Below are 18410 nucleotides of genomic sequence, written 5' to 3'. Positions count from 1 at the left end.
GAAACCGGAACGGCTACGGGCCGGAATGTCTTCTCTTCCATTGGCAATGTGCGCGGGGCAAAATGTTTTTCAGTGGCACCGCACGGCCACCACGCAGGAGACGGACGGCTTCCAGGTCAAGCGTCCCGGAGACGTGAGCGTGCGCTGCACGCTGCTGCTCATGCTGGACTACCAGGTGACCGCCGGAGCTTCAGGCCTTCTTGTTGCGCCTCCTTTCCCGCCTCAAGTTCAACAACGAAAATGCGTTGCCTCTTGTGCCGCGCACTTGCGCTCTTCAAAACACCGAGAGCCGCTTGCCGCCGTCGCCGCGGTTGCGACTTTGGGCTTGACCCGTCCGGTCGCCACGTATTTTTTTTTTTTTTTTTTTTGCTCACTAGCTCGGTGGACACGTTTTCATCGCAAAAAGCGAGCTTTTACTTGAAAGCGAGAAAAGCGACATTTTTCCTGTGCCAATTCATCGCATGCTTAATCGGAAAATCATTTGTGGGCTGCCGTTATTTGCGAGAAGCCTCGCCTGCCCACTGTTTTTGCGCTCAGCTCCAAAAACGGGCAACTTGTGGCACGGAAGTGAGCGGATTGATGAGTTTTTAAGGCTTCTTTCTGCTCCACCTGCCGCAGCGCCTCACGTGACCGACGCGGATTGCTGCGTGCGCCGCATTTTCCAAACAAGGCGCGCGTGTGTGCATAAAGGCAAAGCGCGCGCGCGGCGCCGGCGCGGTGACGTGCTGGCGGACTAGGAAGAAGGCCAAAAGTCATTTCGACCCAAAAGTAGCGCCTCGCCGCCATCTTGCGGCATCGGCGGGCTCGACCTCCTTCCCACCGCACCTTTCCTTCCATCGAAGTACTTCGACGACGCGGGAGCCGAGCGTTAACGAAGGGGGGGGGGGGGGCTCTCCCGCTTTTTGTGTCGCTCAGCCCCCCCAGTTCAAGCTGGACCCCCGCTTGGCGCGCCTGCTGGGCATCCACACGCAGACGCGCTCGTGCATCATCCAGGCGCTGTGGCAGTACGTCAAGACCAACAAGCTGCAGGACTCGCACGACAAGGAGTACATCAACTGCGACAAGTACTTCCAGCAGGTAGCTCGCCGGCGCGCCCGCCGCGAGGCTTTTGCCGCCTCGCGCCGCCTCGGCTTTGCCAAATGGCGTTTTGCAGGCCCGCCCCATAAAGCGCACCTTTGTCTTCCCTTGTTTTCTCATAAGTGCAAATAGAACAGTCTGATGTTGCAGTTGACAGAAAGATGGCGTCACTGAAACGACCGTCCAGAATTCGCCGGGTCGTTCAGTGCCGCCATTCAATCGGTCCCGGTGCGATCTTTCAGATCTTCGACTGCCCGCGGCTGAAGTTCTCCGAGATCCCCCAGCGGCTCACCAACCTCCTGCTGCCCCCCGACCCCATCGTCATCAACCACGTCATCAGGTGCGCAAACCTGGCCGGTGAAATGTCGGCAATCGGCGGGGCGACATTTCGCCGGCCCGATTTGGATGAAGCGTGCGTGCGCGCGCCTCTTGCTCTTTGCAGCGTGGACCCCAACGACCAGAAGAAGACGGCGTGCTACGACATCGACGTGGAGGTGGAGGACCCGCTCAAGAGCCAGATGAGCAGCTTCCTGCTCTCCACCGCCAACCAGCAGGAAATCGCCACGCTGGACAACAAGGTGGCCGTCCCAAGCGTGCCGGACCGCCCCCCCCCCCCGACACACTAACGCAACTCTTCTTTCCTGTCTGAAGATCCACGAGACCATCGAGTCCATCAACCAACTGAAGATCCAGAGGGACTTTATGCTGAGCTTCTCGCGCGATCCCAAAGGCTACATCCAGGACTGGCTCAAGTCGCAGAGCAGAGACCTCAAGGTTGCCCTTTGCGCTCTTTGCACCGCCGCCGCCGCCGCGTTCAAAGCCCCCTCGGGAGCAGCCGGCGCGTCACCGCCTTAGCTGCGGCCGGCGGGCGGGCGGGCGGGCGGGCGCTCCTGGGCAAAGAAAGACGGGCGACTGGCGTTTTGGGGGGGGGGGGCGGGAAAAGGTGGCAAGCGCCGTCCCGAGCGGAAGTCCACTTTTGCCGCCGGGAGGGATTTGCGCGGGTGCCCGTGGCGAGCGTCGGCGAGGTTGCGTGGCGCCCCGCCCATCTGCTCTCTTGTTGTTCTCTCAGCTGATGACGGACGTGGTGGGCAACCCCGAGGAGGAGCGCCGGGCGTCCTTCTACCAGCAGCCGTGGTCCCAGGAGGCCGTCAGCCGCTACTTCTACTGCAAGGTCAGCAGCCGCGCGGACGCCTCCCCTCCCCTCCCCTCCCCTCCCCTCCCCCCCCCCCTCCCCGTTGATGCCCCCCCTCCAAAAAGCCTCATTGCAACGCCTTTTGCCATACTCGTACTGGCGCTAATGGCGTGCGTGTTGACTGCACTTGCAGATCCAGCAGAGGAGGCAAGAGCTGGAGCAGGCCTTGGCGGTCCGCAACACCTAAACAAAGAGGCCCCGCCCGCGCGGCCACGCCCACGCCTCTTTGCCTTTGCGTGTGCGTCGCCGTCATTGTTCCCACGGAGCCAAGACCTCCGCCAAGGTCAGAGCATTAGGCACCCCGTCATATGCCGCGGCTCCTACTTTGCCCCGATGTCATGTAGCCGAAGAACCAAAATATTAGGAACAGCTCTCATCGCCGCGTTGCCTTTGGCACGTTGGCCGCCGTGCGTCTTTTGCCACACCAAAAAGGCAACTCCGCCGAGTGTTTTTTCGCCGAGAGCAAAGCGTCCTTGGCGGAGGTCAAGCGGACAGCGAGCTTTTTCCTCCACCTTCTTTCGCTCGAGTCCGATGAGTCCGATTCTGCTCATGCAAAGCAAAAGGGATCCGAATTGGCCGCGAGCCGAGTTGCCAACTTGATGATCAATAAACGAATGAAGGACAAATGTCCCTTTTTAATGTGCTAAGTTTCATTTGTGGATGCGCGCCGTCATTCAAAGTCGTTCCTTTCGGCTCAGGTGACTGGCGGAGGAGGAGGAGGAGGAGGAGGAGCGGCTCCCTTTCTAATCGGCACTCTTCCTTTTTCTTTGTTAGTTTGTCGCTCGTAACTTTGATTCGGAAGACGCGAGAAGGACTCGGCCAGTCATTCGAAGCCCTTCGGTTTGACTGAATGCGCGGGTCAAACTTACGTCAAGGCAAACTTGACCTTGTGAAAATGTGAAACTTGACACATTCAAAAGTGAAATTGAGCACGTGGAAACGTCAATGCCAAACATTAGCAACTTATCGTTTCTTGGTGTGAAACGGATTCTTTTTTTCCGCACGTAAAGTCAATCACGTTCAAACTTTGAACGTGCTCACCGTATCACATAAAACGTGAAATTCATCGCGTTTTGAGATGTGGAACTATGTGTCTTTTTTTTTTCCTGGTGTGGCAGCAATACTCTTTGGCGTGCGTGCGTGTCAGTTGCTCCTTTTGCTCTTCATCCCACCAGCAAAGTGATTGATGCAGCGAGCGCGCTCCAACTTGATTTGATTTCTTCCCTCCCAAATCTTCCAAAGTGTCACGTTTGCGCGTTTTGGCGGGCAACGTGACGTCGCAGCCGCGCCAGCGCTATGCAAGTCGGTTGAAGTATCGATCCAACCCCTCAACCAATCAAAGGAGCCAAATTTGCTTTTGTTGTTTCCGATGAGATTGGATGAAACGCGCTCACCGTTGTTATGGCAGCACGTGGCAAGAGGGCGACGCGAAAGCGTCAGGGCCGTGTCGTCGTGCGACGTCACGTGCTCCAGCGGCGCCTTGAGAGCCCAACTGGGCAAGCGCGCAAGCATTTGGAAAGGAACCTTTTTGGGCCCAACGCGCAAGTGTGTTGACCCCTCCGAACTCCAAAAGACCGCTGTCGTATGTCTCAACTGGCCTTCCCCGCGCAAACCGATGCAGATGGCGTTCATGTGCTCCAGCCTCAAAACAAAATGTCCTGCCGTTTTGATTAGGAAAAGTGACTAGGGAGAAAAAGAGCGTGCGTACGTACAGTAACACGTCATGAACTCCAATGTCAAGAATGAACAATTTGTGCTGAATTCCTGATTTCGTGCTGCGGTGCCTGCCTTGGCCACAGGGGGGCAGTATAAGACAGTCATGCAGACATGAAGAATGGTACCACTGTGACTCTGTAAGCTGCTGTAATATTCGGGGGTGTGTGTGTGTTTTTTTTTTAAATAGAATATACGCCTGCAAGTATTGTCTGCGTACATGTGTTAGTCCACAATTTGTTGTTTCTAAAAGCGCAACTGTCCATGCGAAGCATTAGTATGTCGGTTAGCATGAAGCTAAGCGGACTTTTCCCAAGGACTACACAAAGTGTATTTGTCTCCTTTTGGCTTTGTTTTTGGACTCAACTTCAGCTGGGAGTGGCAAAAAAAAACAGCTGGGAGCCTTTTGGGAACGGTCCTTCGCCATCTGGCCAACTAATAATAATAATAGTGCATCTGCTTTTTGTCATGTAGCCCAATTGAGTTCATTCGCCATACTGCGCTCCAGTCAAAGGAAAAATAAAATAAAAAAAAAAAACCTTCCGAATGACAGCAAGTTGTATGTGGAAGAGTGGACTCCTGGTATGTCCGGGCGTTTCCTAGGAGATCGTGCTAAGATGTAGCGAGAGAGCAACCCGAGTCTTTCTACTGATGAGCAGATGTGAATATGTAAATATGTTTGGTGCTTTGTTGTCGGAAGCTTCTGCAAGACGTCAAGCGGGTGGCGGCACGCGTCCTCGTTTGACGTCGACTCACCGCGTGCGTGTGTGTTTGTTTTGTTCTTGTTTGTTTAGAAGGACGACGCTTGATTTGTATGTTTTTGTTTTGGCGTCTCACGAAGGTTTGGTGTTGGACCGCGACAGTTGTTTTGTTTTTTTGTTTTCTGTTTGCACTGCGCTGCAAATTGTGGGCCTTCTCTTCCTCGTCCTCCTCGTCTTCATCGTCAGCCTCGCAGGCGACACACAATTCACACTCCGCGGACACGCGTCTTCACATGGGCCTCTGCATGCTTCCCTCAATCAAACACTTGTCTGTAAATAAACAACATAGGTCGTGCATCCGCTATGTACGCGCAACATGTCCCGAGGGCCACGCTCAATTAGGGCTCATGTTTTTGTTTCCTACAACTTTTTGGTCTTGGAAAAATTACTAAAAAAAGAATTTACTCTCGTGAGATTGCAACTTTTTATCTAGAGGAAGACAACTTTATGCCCGTCGGATGACTTTCTTTCTTGAAAATGCACAACCTTATATCTTGGGGGGAAAAAAATCTCTCACAAGAATAAAAACATAACTATTTGTTATGCCGGTCAAAGTAACATAAACTAAACACAACTTTATTCTGGTAGTGCGATCATTTCTTTTATTCGGCGTGGCGCTTATACTTCTTTGTAAAAAAAACCCAAAAAAAACTAAAGATTAATAATAATTAATTTAAAAAAAAAAGCCTTTTGCAATTTTTTGTTTTGCCAAAAATAATCTAATGAGTTACCAACAAAGCGGTCGAGCTGTGTTTTTCTTACTTGGAGCATAATAACAAAAATACCGAATAGGCATTGTTGTCTTGTAGCTGGTTTTCTTTCCCAGTAGAGTCCTACAGTCGCCGATTGTTTAGCGCCCTCGTGTGGGGTGGAGGAGAATCGCAGCGGCTCCAGACAAAAAACGTCTCCCAAAACGAACGAACGCTCGCTCCCTGCATGTTTTTTCTTTTTCCAAGCCAGCGAGGCTGCTCTTCACTTGTGTTGAACACGAGAAAAAAAAAAGGGATGACTTGTTACAAAGACAAAAAAAGAGGAGCAAAAGGGACAACAGCTGTGACCTTGTGTGACGGACTGGATGTAAATAAAATAAGCGCTTGCCAAAGTTTGTAAATGCCACAGTGAGTCTTCAGTGTCCATTTTGTGCGTGTCTGTCTTATTCGAATAGAGTCACAAATCATCATGATGCCGTATTGCACCGGTGTCAAACACGTGGCCCGCCAAAGCAAACGATGTGGATCGACTTCATGTTTCTTGCTAACCCATTCAAATTGCAATTAGTCTTCACTTTTGACAAATGTTGAGAGCCTTTTTCAAGTAGAGCGCGACGGCAAAGAAAAGGGCAGTGGAGAGCAAAAGATGCTCAGCGAAACGTCTCTTTTTGCTTGGGCTGGATCCCGCTTGTCTTTTGAATGCGTTGCGCAGAGTTCTGGACGTGTGCTTTCTCGAAAGCCTGACGGCCGGCACCCAGGTGTCCGATCGCCCTGGCCACCCCGCGGAAACATTTGCGGCTCCCCCGGCCCCGCTTGTGTCTCCTCTCACTTGGTGGAAAAGCAAGGCGCACGCCAGGTGGGGCTAGAGCGCTCGTCGCAGCACAAGCTTGGCATTGTGGCGCGAGTGTCGAGTCCCCCCCCCCCCCCTTCAAAAAGAAAGTCCCTTTCACGCAGCTTGCAGTCAAGCGAGCCATTCAGCTTTGTTTTACCAATGCGACCAGACGTCTTCGTGGGGAGGGAGGACCTGCCCCGCACGAGTGCAGAGCGCTCAAACAAAAACACACATTCTTTCAGGCGGCACACTTCATTGGAGTGACACTTTCTATGCTCCAAGACAAGAATTTAAAAAAACGAAACACGTCACTTCAATTATTTTGAAGACGGCAGCAACTCGACGCCTGGCTTTTCTGCAGTAGTTCCGAAATAGAAAAAACAAGCAGGCAATGCAAAACTGGAAATGGAAATGATTCGTTTTGTTCGCACAAAATTGCTGTTTTTTTTAGGGGAAGAAAACTGCAATTAAACCCATGCAGGTAACGACATCACAAGTAAAAGATGGTTTGCCAACGTGACCCATATTTGATTGAAAAAACTTTTTCAGGGGAAATTTGGCCCCCAAACCTGTCCCCCCCCCCAAAAAAACAGTTGAAAAATGTTCTGGGTTTTTTTTTCCTGGAAAAAGACGACTCTGCGAGAGTGGCACTTTGCAAACAAGCAGGTGGCGGTGGCGGCGGCGGCGGCGGCCTAGGTGCTGTTGGCCTGCTCGTGCCGAAAGAGGGCGGCGGCGAGGTGCGCCCGGGAGCCAAGTCCCTCCAGGTTGCTGAGCACGCAGCGGTGGTAGATGTCCTCGCTGAAGCGCGGGTTGCAGCGGCGCGCCGCGTACTTCTGCACCAGCGCCGGCTCCACCGCCCGGAAGACGTGCAGGCCCGAGTAGCGCACAAAGACGTCGTAGATGTCCATGCTCTCCAGCAGCTCCTCGTTGTCCAGCGCCTCGGCCGCCATCTTGGCGCGGGTGCTCATGTAGTCGGCGTTGTAGAAGCAGGCCTCGTCGAAGACGCGGCGGTCGAAGCGGCCGTCCCGCAGCGGGTCGGAGGGGGAGGAGGAGGAGGAGGAGGGCGGCGGCGGCGGCGCCGCCACGGCCGGGCTGAACTCCTGGAAGTGCACGGGGAAGAAGACCTGCCAGCTGCTGATGGCGTTCATGCGGCAGCGGTTGAGGAAGTCGCCGTTGACCTCGGTCCACACGCCGGCCAGGAAGAAGAGCGTGTCCACCGGGTGCTTCTTGGAGATGACGTCCATCAGCTTGACCTGCGAGGGCACCTCGGTCTTGACGCTGATCCAGGGGATCTTCAGGTCGCGGTAGCGCTTCTCGGCCTCGCCGATGGCCGCCTTGGCGCCGGCGAAGACGTCCTGGCGGCTGACCCGCTGCGCCTCGAAGGGGTCGTAGACGAAGAGCACGGTGAGGAGGGCGTTGTCGCGCGCGTCCAGCGCGTTGGCGGCGTAGGTGTCGAGGAAGGCGGCCACCCGCCGGCGCTCCTGCGCCGTGACGGGCAGGATGAGCTGCACCCGCGTGGCCTCGGTCACGTAGGGCATGGGGATGATCTCCACGGCGCTGAGCGGGCGCAGCAGCCGCACCCGCTTGGCCAGCACCCGGCTGCGGCCCTTCTGCGTGTAGGCCTCCAGCGCCAGGTCCAGCACGTACTCCATGCCGCGCGTGGGGTCGAAGCGCCGGTAGCCGTTGAGCAGCCGGCGCTTGAGGAAGCGCAGCCGCGGCTGGTAGCGGGCGTTGAGCCGCTCCAGCGCCGCCTCCAGCACGCCGGCCACGTCGGCGCGGTCGGCGCCGCGCAGCTCGCACTTGGGCGCGCCGTCGGCGCAGGCGTGGATGTGCTCCTCGGTGAAGTAGTCCCAGTTGAGCACCTCGAAGCGCGTGCGCGGCACGAACGGCGCCCTGATGCCCACCGGCCAGGTGGCGCCCGCCGCCCCCTCCGGCGTCAGCTCGCTCAGGTTGCCGATCTGCGCCTGCGCAAAGAGTCGCTCGCTCACAAAACGGGAAAACACGCGAGGTCCAAAGTAACTGCCGTTGGGAAACCGCCGCCGCCGCCTTTCCGACAAACGTCTTTGACCCGAGACGTGGCGGGAATGCTCCGACTTTGACCGGCGATCTCCCAAAAGCAAACGACATCACGAAGCGCTTCCTTGGCGAGAGTCGCCTTGAAATACTTTGGGCGGATTGGAATTTACACATCCGCCTCGTTCTTTTGAAGCGTTTTCTTCCATCTCCTTTCTGCGACAGCCACGGAAGCGACGAGCGTCATTGCCCCGGGCCGGCTTTCCCGTCCTTCGACAACCGGGACGCGGGAAGGTCGCGAGAACGCCGACGGCGGGCCCGTCGTCGACAATCGAGCGGCGGGACCGCCGGACGTAGGGGAGGACGCGGGGCGCGGCGCGGCGCGAGAAACCTTGCGGCTCGGACCTGCAGCTGGCGGATCTGCGCGTAGGTCCAGTCCAGCTCGATCCGGCTGAAGCGCTTGTGCAGTCGGTACATGAGGTTGGGCTCGGACACGGGGTGCACGGTGAAGGCCTGCTTGAAGGCGGCGCCCTCCTCGCGCTCCACGTCGGCGTTCTTGCCCAGCTCGAAGGAGCGGTAGGTCATCTCCTGCGGGCGCAGCAGCCACAAGTTCACCTTCCTGCGGTCGCAATGCATCTTTGGCGCGCGCGCGCTGGCTGGCTGGCTGGCTGGCTGGCTGGCTGGCTGGCTGGCTGGCTGGCTGGCTGGCTGGCTGGCTGGCTGGCTGGCTGGCTCGCTGGCTGGGGTTTCCCGCCGAAAGGAACTTTGACGTCTGTCGGGTGCGAGTCACCTGGTGGACCTCGACGCAGCTGAGTCCCAGGTAGTCGATGATGCAGCGGCCCAGCCACTCGTCGGGCCTGACGCTGAGGATGTCGTTGCGGCAGGCGTCCAGGTGCGGCTGCAGGCGCGCCAGCAGGCTGCGCGACAGCAGGTAGCCGTAGCCGCCGTGGCAGTAGCGCGCCTTCTCCTCGCCGCCGATGAACTCCTCGGCGCGGCCCATGTAGAGGTCCTGGCCGGCGCTCAGGTGGCCCGCCAGCCCGCTCAGCCGCTGCGCCTGCATGTAGGTGTCGTCCTGGGCCAGCAGGAACCAGTCGTAGTCGGCGCCGTGCTGCCGGTGCAGGTGGCGCACCGTCTCGTACATGAGCCAGACCGGCCGCTCGTCGCCGTGCGCCACCACCGCCATGCCGTGCGGCGCCTTGGCGCTGCGCAGGCCCGTGAAGAAGAAGGTGCGCGGGAAGTGGTGCGCCACCGTGCGGTTCACCGCCACCGCCAGCGTGTTGAGGGTGGCGCGCGACGTCAGCACGCCCACCAGCAGACGCTCGCGGATGCCCAGCTCCGTGTGGATGTAGCGAGTTCTGCGAGAGGGAGGCCGGGGACAAGCTCAGAAAAAGGCCGCCGCCGCCGCTGCCACTTGATTGATTGATTGTAAACCCCTCGCCAACGCCACCGCCACTCCGGTTCAGCGCAGAACCTATAGCCGTTTTTACGCTGTGCTGTAACAATTAATCCATGATCAAATTAATCCCCCAAAAAAAACGGAATCATAATCGGCTCATGTTTGGGCGGGCATTTTCTGCACTGACAATTTGGAATTTTGTCCTGTTTTCCACAAAAGGGATGCACTAGAAAATGTTCATGGATCAATCGGAACCCCCCCCCCACAACAAATTAATTGTTGAAAAAATGTGTGAGCAAAGGAGCAAGTCAAGCGCAGACAAGAAGGCTGCAGCCGGGATTTGAACCGCAACCCTCCCAACTGTGAGGCAGACGTGCTCACCACACGGCCGTGTACGATGACGTCGTCGCTGCGTTGACGTCACCATGCCAGCGTACGTCCACCTGCTGGCGTCAAAAAAGGGACGTGCGCCTACCTCAGGACTTTCTTGTGCTGCTGGTTGGGGTCCTTGTGATAGGGCACGATGCGCGGCTGGAAGTCGTCGCCGCCGCCGCCCTCTCCGCCTCCCGCCTCGTCGCCGACGCCCCTCTGAGCGTCGCCCCTGGCCAGGTGGAGCTTCCCACCGTTGGCCGGCTCGTCCCCGCATTCGTCGTGCGCGTCGCCTTGCGTCCACGACACCATCAGCAGGCTCAGGCTGCAGCCCAGAGACAGCCCCAGGATCAGCGGTAGGGCGGGCCGGAACACGGCCAGCAAGGACCAAACCCGCATTTTGGCTCCTTCTTCTTCTTCTTCTGGTTCAGCAGAGGGAAGAAAAATGCAGGCGCACCACGTAATCTACATGAAGCGACATACAATGGAGCCACTGAGCTCGAACACTCGCTCCATTTTGCCGAGCTTCCGCGTATCCTTTGCGACGGAATTTGGCTCAATTAGCATTCGAGAGGATCAACGTCGACGCACATTCGTGCCGCGGCCGCCGTTTATGACACGCATACAAACAAGCGAGCGGTTGCAAGGGATAAGCAGCCCGGCTCGCCCCACCTCAGCTCAGCTCAGCTTCAGTTGTCGTCGCCCGCCACCACATCACATCAACACGTCAGTCCATTGCGTCGTCAACTCGTTCTTCATATACCAATCGACATCAAATAACCAGCCTGTGAGCGTTACGGCGGAAAAGGGGACGCGCGTCAACTAGGCAGGCTAGCACGCTAGCAGCACCGCTAACTCAATGTCTCGCTCTTTTATTTCCCTTCCTCCTCCAACTCGATAAAAATCCCATGAGAGGGTGTCGCTAAACGGCGTTAAATGGCTCATCCATGTCTCCTTCGGTCGCGCTTTCACGTCCTCTTTTTTTTTTTTTTTCTTCTTTTTTTCAGCTGCCACGCTCGAGGCTCCCAGCCACTTCGTCGGTGCTCCTCCTCATCTCTGACCGCGCATCGTCGCTCACTGGTCGGCTCGGCTAGACACGGAACGTCGTTGGAAAGAAAAATCAAATGCCCAAACCTGACAGTGTGAATATAAGTTATAAATATCACGATACTACAACACGGCAATGCTGTGTTATTTCTCAGGGTTTCACAAAATGTCATTTGAATTGTATTTTTTCTTCGACCATTTGACTGCAGTTCCGCGAGAAAGGGGCGGAAACATTTAGCGGGCCCCGCCCTTTTGACCATATTTGGTGTGTCTGACGGTCCGGATAGCGGCTTCTTCCAGCCGGCAAAGTAGACACGCGTAGTCGGTGCGCTCCTCAGCTCACCAAACCGGAAAGAAGGTAAGAAAACGCCGCCGGACGCCGCTGCCAGCCGCCAAACAACCGCCGGACACATAACCAACGGGAAACGGCGCCCTGTGACGCTAGCCAGGAGGTCGCAACATGAACGCGAAGCGCTCAATTCGGCCCGTTCGGAGCCGGTTCGCGCGGGCCTTGCGTCATCACGCTGCTTCAGGCCTTTCGATGGCGGCTAGCCTTAGCCTAGCGCAGCGCAGCGTAGTTTAGCTTCGGGGCCCACACTAAGTGGCGTTCAGGATGATGTCCTCCCCCGTCCGAGTGACAACGGAACGGCATCGGCTCACTTGCCGCCAGCTAACCCGCTCGACATTGTCGCTTTTGTTGAGGCGCCGGTAACCGTTAGCCGCGTGATACTAAGCTAACCGGCTAGCTACATGTGTTAGCATCGGGGGAGAACAACGTGCAAGCAGGTGGGACACGAAGCTCACGTTGTTGGGGTTTTTTTGGGGGGAGGGGGGGTTGTTTTGACTAAAGCCCTTTTCAAATCAGCCCTCTCTTTTCCGTCATCAACATGGTGACATGTTTGCATCGTTTAGAGCCTAAAAGCCTCCAAATGACGACATGGTGACGTTTCCCTGACGACGAGGATGGAGGTGAAATTCCGAAGATGAACTGATTGTACATGAGACTCGCATGATCGGACTTATCATTTCAAGGCAATCATTTCGGTGACTTGAGTGTCATTTTCCTGTGATTGGTTGTGACGCCCTGTGCAAAGATCAGTATTTGAAGTGTGGACTTTTATTTTTCGTGTTGAATCCAAGTGCCACACCATCTTTGTCCTATTTTCAAAAGGTTGGTATTACTGGAAGTCTTGCTAAACACAGGAACGGAAAACATAATGTTCAACTTGAATTAATTCTAGAAAGCCAGGAGCCCGGGTTTAACAGAAATAAATAATAACCAAAATGACAAACTGATGAACGGTTTGCAACGGCGCTCAGGTGTTGCGATGTGGTTTAATTGGACACTCAAATCATAGAAAACAAAAGGGGAGAATGGACAAGCACTTCATAAGTGATGTTCAAATTCAGTGTAAGGGCTAAATGTAGCCGATAACATTGAAATCAGCGTCGGGGGCCATGGAAAATAGAGGCCAACGTGGCGGCTTGCCGATACGAAGAGTCCGATGCTTGACCTTTGTGTTGTTGTTTTGGGCGGCAGGGCGGCCCGCAGCCAAGCAGCACAGCCATGCCTTCCGATTTAGCCAAAAAGAAGGCGGCCAAGAAGAAGGAGGCCGCCAAGGCCCGCCAGCGCACCAAGAAGCCCGACGAGCTGAATGGCGAGGGCGACCAGGCGGAGGAGGGCCAGCTCAACGGCGCCGTCAGCGACGGTAAGAAAGCCGCCTGCCGGGCCGGGCGTCGGCGAAGCGCCGCTGAACCGTCCCGAGACTTTGTGGCGCAGGCGTGGACGGCGTGACCAAAGAGCTGGATGAGTTTGAGCTGGCCAAGACGGAGGCCCGCGCGGTGACGGGCGTGCTGGCCTCGCACCCCAACAGCACCGACGTGCACATCAGCAGCCTGTCGCTCACCTTCCACGGCCAGGAGCTGCTGGTGGACACCAGCCTGGAGCTCAACTCGGGCCGGCGCTACGGCCTCATCGGCCTCAACGGCACGGGTGAGCGCCGGGGCGGGGCGGGGCTGGGCTGGGCTGGGCGGGGGGGGGGCTGGGCCGGGCCTGCGCCGGGCCTGCGCCGGGCCTGCGCCGGGCCTGCGCCGGGCCTGCGCCGGGCCTGCGCCGGGCCTGCGCCGGGCCTGCGCCGGGCCTGCGCCGGGCCTGCGCCGGGCCTGCGCTTTCTCCCACAGCAAGGGCCACGATGAAACGCCGCCGAGTCCCGGTCCGCCATCCGCCTATTCCGTTGTTTTCGCTTTCCTTGGCATCTCTGATTGCGCCCGTGCGCGTGCGGTGACACTGATTTCGATTTTTGACATTTCGTGAGTTGCGGCGCCAAAATAATCCAAAGTACCGCAAGGCATCACAACAGGGCCGCACATAAAGAGCTTTCTGAATTTGGACCTCTGCTTGCCCCTTGACGGCGGGGCCGGCCGGGCGGCCTTGGCGCTCCCGACCTGCGCTCATAAAAATGTGGCTTTGGCCTTGCAGGGAAGTCCATGTTGCTGTCGGCCATCGGGCACCGCGAAGTCCCCATTCCGGAGCACATCGACATCTACCACTTGACCAGGGAGATGGCGCCCAGCGACAAGACGGCGCTGCACTGCGTGATGGAAGTGGACGAGCAGAGGATCATGCTGGAGAAGGAGGCCGAGCGGCTGGCGCACGAAGACTGTACGGCCGCCGTCCTCGAAAAAAACCCAACGCAGCCGGCGCCGAGCTCTCTTGACTTTGTCGTCCCGTGTCTTGGCTCAGCCGAGTGCGAGAAGCTGATGGAGCTGTACGAGCGTCTGGAGGAGCTGGACGCCGACAAGGCGGAGGTGCGCGCCTCGCGGATCCTCCACGGTTTGGGCTTCAGCGCCGCCATGCAGCAGAAGAAGCTGAAGGACTTCAGCGGAGGCTGGAGGATGCGCGTCGCCCTCGCCAGGTCAGCGCCACACGCCGCCAAAAGTTTGCTGGGCAGGATACAAAAATCAACATTATGCAGATCAGATATGCTCCAAGACGTTTCGACAAAGTGAAGATTTCCTTTTTTAGACTTTGACGCCGATATTTCCCTTTTGCCGAAAATGAATATCGGCTCCAAACACCGGTTATCGCTCTCCCCGACTACTAATAATGGGGCAAAAAACAAGAGGTCGGTATCCGTCTAGAAATGAAAATCCAAATTCGTCAACGGTCATGGAAGCGCGTCAACTGTGAAAGGACAGGAGAGGTCCTCTTTGGACACGTCGCGCGCCAGGCGAGCCCTGTGCCTCCGAAGCGCGCAAGTCGAGTCGAGCGCGGCTCCTCAAGGCCGCCTTTGGTGTGCGTTGCAGAGCGCTCTTCATCAAACCCTTCATGTTGCTGCTGGACGAGCCCACCAACCACTTGGACCTGGACGCCTGCGTGTGGCTGGAGGAGGAGCTCAAATCGTAAGTTGCCCGCCGAGCCGCCCGCCCGCCGCGCAAGTCACCGACAGCCTCTTGGCCTCGCTCAGCTTCAAGCGCATCCTGGTGCTCATCTCGCACTCGCAAGACTTCCTCAACGGCGTGTGCACCAACATCATCCACCTGCATCAGAGGAAACTCAAGTACTACACGGTGAGACCCGAGCGCTTGGCGCGCTGCCGGCCATCGGCCGGAACCGGCGTGCCTTTTGCGGGCCCTTGAAAACACACGTTTCCCGGAAAGCGTCGTCAAATGAATCTTCAGCACGCAAAGGAATGCGCTGACGTGCAAACATTTCATTGAGACAGAAATGCCATGTCTGCTCACGACTCGCGTTTCATGTCCAAGGTGCTCGTCCTTTGGTTAGTGTCGCAATGAAAAGATGGCGACCTGCGTCAGGCCGTGTCCTGACGACTTTGTTTTTGCTTTGACGCTCGGTGGGTGCGCCTCCATGGTTTGCTTGCGGCGCTCCGACTGAAATGTGGACGTTGGGCTTTTTTGCAAATAGGCAAGGTTGACGGAGACGCGGAGCCACCGTTGCTTCCAAACGTTGCGTCGACGCCCGCCGCGGGCTGACGCGTTGTGTTTTCCTTTCAGGGTAACTACGACCAGTACGTGAAGACCAGAGAGGAGCTGGAGGAGAACCAGATGAAGCGCTTCAACTGGGAGCAGGACCAGATTTCACACATGAAGGTAGTAAAGCGAGGCTTGCTCTGTTTCGGGGGAGAGTTTGAAATGACAAGCGCGGCCCTTCCTCAGAACTACATCGCCCGCTTCGGTCACGGCTCCGCCAAGCTGGCGCGGCAGGCGCAGAGCAAAGAGAAGACGCTGCAGAAGATGGTGGCCTCGGGCCTGACTGAAAAAGTGGTCAATGACAAGGTAACCTTGGCGCCGTCGCCTCCCTTTGGCCACGTTTGGCTCCACTCATGGAGGAGGCTTCTTTTGTTTGCGCAGACGCTGTCATTTTATTTTCCTCCCTGTGGGAAGATCCCTCCTCCTGTTATCATGGTTCAGAACGTGAGCTTCAAGTACAGCGACAACACGGTGGGGAGGGACGCGCGTTCATCTCGCCGCCGCCGCCGCCGCCGCCGCCGCCCCCTCTCTCTCTCTAACGCTGCCCGCTGCTTGCTTTGCGCAGCCGCACATATACAAGAACCTGGAGTTCGGTATCGACTTGGACACCCGCGTGGCGCTGGTGGGGCCCAACGGCGCCGGCAAGTCCACCCTGCTCAAGCTGCTCATGGGAGAGGTGAGGTCGACAAAAGCTGAAACACAAATGCAATCTTCCTTGTGTAGAGAAAAAAAAAATATATTATTCACATGCTCACATTTTCCCATGAACATCTGCCTTTGCAAAAAAAAAAACATGGGACGAATGTGTCCATGTCAAAAAAATCTTGTATTTTATGTTATCACTTGTTTTAGGTCTATCCCTATCAAATATTGCCTTGAATAATCAGATAAAATATTCATTTGCATGATGGTGTCTTAGCACATTGTCGCCCCCCCAAGGACTGTCTCCGAACAATTGTTTTGGTATTGATTAATGAGCGAAGAACACTGAAGTAATGTCGCAGCAGCCGGATGTCCTTGTTGTACTGACGCGGGTTCAGTTTGCTTTTCTGACCTCACTTTGGAGAAAAGCATCGCAATCTGGCAAGAAGAGCATTTTCGCTCTGGCCCAGTCTCCCCCGGGTGAAAGTGTGCCGTTTGTTTCCCGTTGCAGTTGCTACCCACAGACGGCATGATCCGCAAACATTCTCACGTCAAGATTGGCAGGTATCACCAGGTAGGAAAAAGGCGGCGGGGCGGGACTCGTGCCTGCCCTTTTGTCTTTGTGGCTCCACCGGCTTTTGTTCTCGCGCTAGCACCTGACGGAGCAGCTGGAACTGGACCTGTCGCCCCTGGAGTACATGATGAAGTGTTTCCCCGAGATCAAGGAGAAGGAGGAGATGAGGAAGATCATCGGCCGCTACGGGCTGACGGGGAAGCAGCAGGTGCGAGCGGGGTGGGCGGCGGCCGTAACGCGGCGCGGCGGCTGACCCAGAGCGTCTCCCCTCAGGTGAGCCCCATCCGCAACCTGTCGGACGGGCAGAAGTGCCGCGTGTGCTTCGCCTGGCTGGCCTGGCAGAACCCGCACATGCTGTTCCTGGACGAGCCCACCAACCACCTGGACATCGAGACCATCGACGCGCTGGCCGATGCCGTCAACGACTTTGACGGCGGCGTCATGCTGGTCAGCCACGACTTCAGGCTCATCCAGCAGGTGCGGGCCCTCCCGTCCTCAAGTGGGGCAGATGACGACGACGACGACGCCGCCGCCGCCGCCGCCGCCGCCGCTGCTGCTGCTTTGCCGTCGGTCCGTCGTCTTGCCTTTTGCCAAGCGCCGCTCTTGCTGTGTCTGTTGCAGGTGGCGCAGGAGATCTGGGTGTGCGAGAAGCAGACCATCACCAAGTGGAAGCGCGACATCCTGGCCTACAAGGAGCACTTGAAATCCAAGATCGAAAAACAGCAAGCGCATGACATTTAAGGTGAGCCGCTCGTCGCGCCGCCGCGTGCCTTTGCGAGCTCTTGACCCCTCCCCCCTGACCCCCCCCCCTTCCTCCGCAGGCTGCACTCCCATTGGCCGAGCCACACGCGGCGCATTGCCTTGTGCCGTCGTCCTCACGTTTTCCCGCCGCCGCCACATTCGGCGGCTTTTACGTCCTATTTAAAAGTTGACTCTATCGTTGAGTGTCAAAGCAGAAATTGTACCTTATTTAACAATGTAATGCAATAAAGGTCCATCTGAATAAACAACTTGGGGCGGGTGGGGAAAAACCCCACTCTGTGGCTTCATCTTCACCGTTCAATCCAGCGATTGGATGCCAATCACCTCGACTGAATCAAGCTGTACAACTTGAACATGAGCTTGAATGGAAGCCGCGTCACGGTGTTCCCGGCGGCCGGATGCCTTCGCTGCTGTGCGTTACGAGCACGCGCTTGATGAGAACAAATCACGACTTTAGGGAGCAATCGCTGCAAAGTGATCCAAGGTCTCCCAGGACGTGCTTGTAAATGACTGCCTTCAAGTATTCCCTCTCCGGAATTTGACTTATTTCAAGGTGCCATTGTCCTTCAGGTGTTGGAGCAGCATGCAGATACAAATCAGAACCACATACTATACGAATGCACTGAAGGATGAAGTGGCATGTGTTTACCACTATTATTGGAGGTGGGGGCTGCGTACGAAAACTTTTAAAAAGTGCTAATCAAATTACTGAGGAGTGTTGCGAAAAAGCAACAAATGATGCGGTGCTGAAAATGTGGGCGTGTAATGCCACAGAATGACTTTCAGGTCGAACAGGAGGCGAGTATTGGATGTGAAACGTGCGCACGTATTACATCATGCATAAAACGTCAATCGAAAGCATGCAAAATATATCTGGAACCGTGCGTTGACATGTATCGCGTGTGCACGTGCACCCACAACCCCACCACCGATGGTATTCTAAGACCTTTTTATGGCATAATATTGTACATTCATTCCACAGTGCATAGAAATTGGGCCCCCGGACTGAACCAGGAAAATCATGCATTAGTCTCTGGCGCTACCTGGTGACTTAGAGGTGTAACCCCCCCCCCGCCCCATGTAATTCAGACGCCTGTGAAGGGATTTGTGCGGTCATCGCGGGAAATGCATTGCAAAACATCAGGTTTGGGCTGATATTTGTGCCACTAGAAACAGAATCTGAATTGCTTGAATATTTGAATTGAAAACTGAATTATTGAATTGAAAACGAAATAATTAATTACATAAATTGTATATTGTTGAATTTGAATCTGAATTTTTCGATCTGAATTTTCTTTTGTAAATAACCATCCCAATAAACTTGAAACTGAA

General features: G+C 56.1%; 3 protein-coding genes across 10 annotated transcripts in view; 2 read left to right on the top strand and 1 right to left on the bottom strand.

Moving 5' to 3' along the window:
- The window catches only part of smarcd3b (SWI/SNF related BAF chromatin remodeling complex subunit D3b), a 26105-nt gene extending 14900 nt beyond the window's left edge, over nucleotides 1-11205 (top strand). For 6 of the 7 annotated variants that reach the window (XM_086021517.1, XM_086021516.1, XM_086021515.1 and 3 more), the window contains 7 exons: nucleotides 74-175; nucleotides 916-1077; nucleotides 1320-1417; nucleotides 1520-1655; nucleotides 1729-1851; nucleotides 2147-2248; nucleotides 2403-5859. In XM_086021517.1, coding sequence (XP_085877643.1) covers nucleotides 74-175; nucleotides 916-1077; nucleotides 1320-1417; nucleotides 1520-1655; nucleotides 1729-1851; nucleotides 2147-2248; nucleotides 2403-2456 — 777 coding nt within the window. In that variant the 3' untranslated portion in view covers nucleotides 2457-5859. Of the gene's footprint in view, nucleotides 1-73; nucleotides 176-915; nucleotides 1078-1319; nucleotides 1418-1519; nucleotides 1656-1728; nucleotides 1852-2146; nucleotides 2249-2402; nucleotides 5860-11070 lie in introns of those variants that run through there. The other variant, XR_015084526.1, reaches the window with a different exon arrangement.
- On the bottom strand, nucleotides 5299-11337 carry chpf2 (chondroitin polymerizing factor 2). Of its 2 annotated transcripts, XM_086021512.1 has the most exons (5): nucleotides 10736-11337; nucleotides 10170-10485; nucleotides 9089-9653; nucleotides 8704-8886; nucleotides 5299-8249 (listed from the first exon to the last, which is right to left on the bottom strand). In XM_086021512.1, exons 2-5 carry the CDS (start codon nucleotides 10460-10462, stop codon nucleotides 6978-6980), a joined length of 2313 nt encoding a protein of 770 aa, XP_085877638.1. In that variant the 5' UTR covers nucleotides 10463-10485; nucleotides 10736-11337; the 3' UTR covers nucleotides 5299-6977. The 2 variants fall into 2 exon arrangements, with proteins under 2 accessions (XP_085877638.1, XP_085877636.1); XM_086021510.1 differs by having other exon boundaries at nucleotides 10170-11336.
- LOC147127028 (ATP-binding cassette sub-family F member 2) lies at nucleotides 11322-18410 on the top strand. Its single transcript, XM_086021513.1, has 16 exons — nucleotides 11322-11468; nucleotides 12651-12819; nucleotides 12891-13103; nucleotides 13590-13772; nucleotides 13854-14025; nucleotides 14417-14512; nucleotides 14578-14680; nucleotides 15125-15220; nucleotides 15287-15406; nucleotides 15482-15571; nucleotides 15666-15776; nucleotides 16254-16316; nucleotides 16396-16524; nucleotides 16590-16793; nucleotides 16938-17058; nucleotides 17138-18410. The coding sequence occupies exons 2-15, from the start codon at nucleotides 12678-12680 to the stop codon at nucleotides 17055-17057; spliced, it is 1842 nt and encodes a 613-aa protein (XP_085877639.1). The 5' UTR covers nucleotides 11322-11468; nucleotides 12651-12677; the 3' UTR covers nucleotide 17058; nucleotides 17138-18410.

Source organism: Filicampus tigris, chromosome 21 (assembly GCF_054856515.1).
Source record: "Filicampus tigris isolate MCC_2025a chromosome 21, RoL_Ftig_1.0, whole genome shotgun sequence".
Taxonomy (NCBI): domain Eukaryota; kingdom Metazoa; phylum Chordata; class Actinopteri; order Syngnathiformes; family Syngnathidae; genus Filicampus; species Filicampus tigris.
Note: the sequence above shows the minus strand (reverse complement) of the source record. Positions and strands in the feature narration are given on the sequence as shown.

Excerpts from the sequence above, each read along its gene's own strand:
- LOC147127028 (XM_086021513.1), top strand. The coding sequence starts at position 12,678 with ATGCCTTCCGATTTAGCCAAAAAGAAGGCGGCCAAGAAGAAGGAGGCC. Across the intron at positions 15,407-15,481 it reads AAAAAGTGGTCAATGACAAG|ACGCTGTCATTTTATTTTCC; the intron begins GTAACCTTGGCG and ends TTGTTTGCGCAG. Across the intron at positions 16,317-16,395 it reads AGATTGGCAGGTATCACCAG|CACCTGACGGAGCAGCTGGA; the intron begins GTAGGAAAAAGG and ends TTCTCGCGCTAG.
- chpf2 (XM_086021512.1), bottom strand. The coding sequence starts at position 10,462 with ATGCGGGTTTGGTCCTTGCTGGCCGTGTTCCGGCCCGCCCTACCGCTG. Across the intron at positions 9,654-10,169 it reads CAGCACAAGAAAGTCCTGAG|AACTCGCTACATCCACACGG; the intron begins GTAGGCGCACGT and ends TCCCTCTCGCAG. Across the intron at positions 8,250-8,703 it reads CGCAGATCCGCCAGCTGCAG|GCGCAGATCGGCAACCTGAG; the intron begins GTCCGAGCCGCA and ends CTCTTTGCGCAG.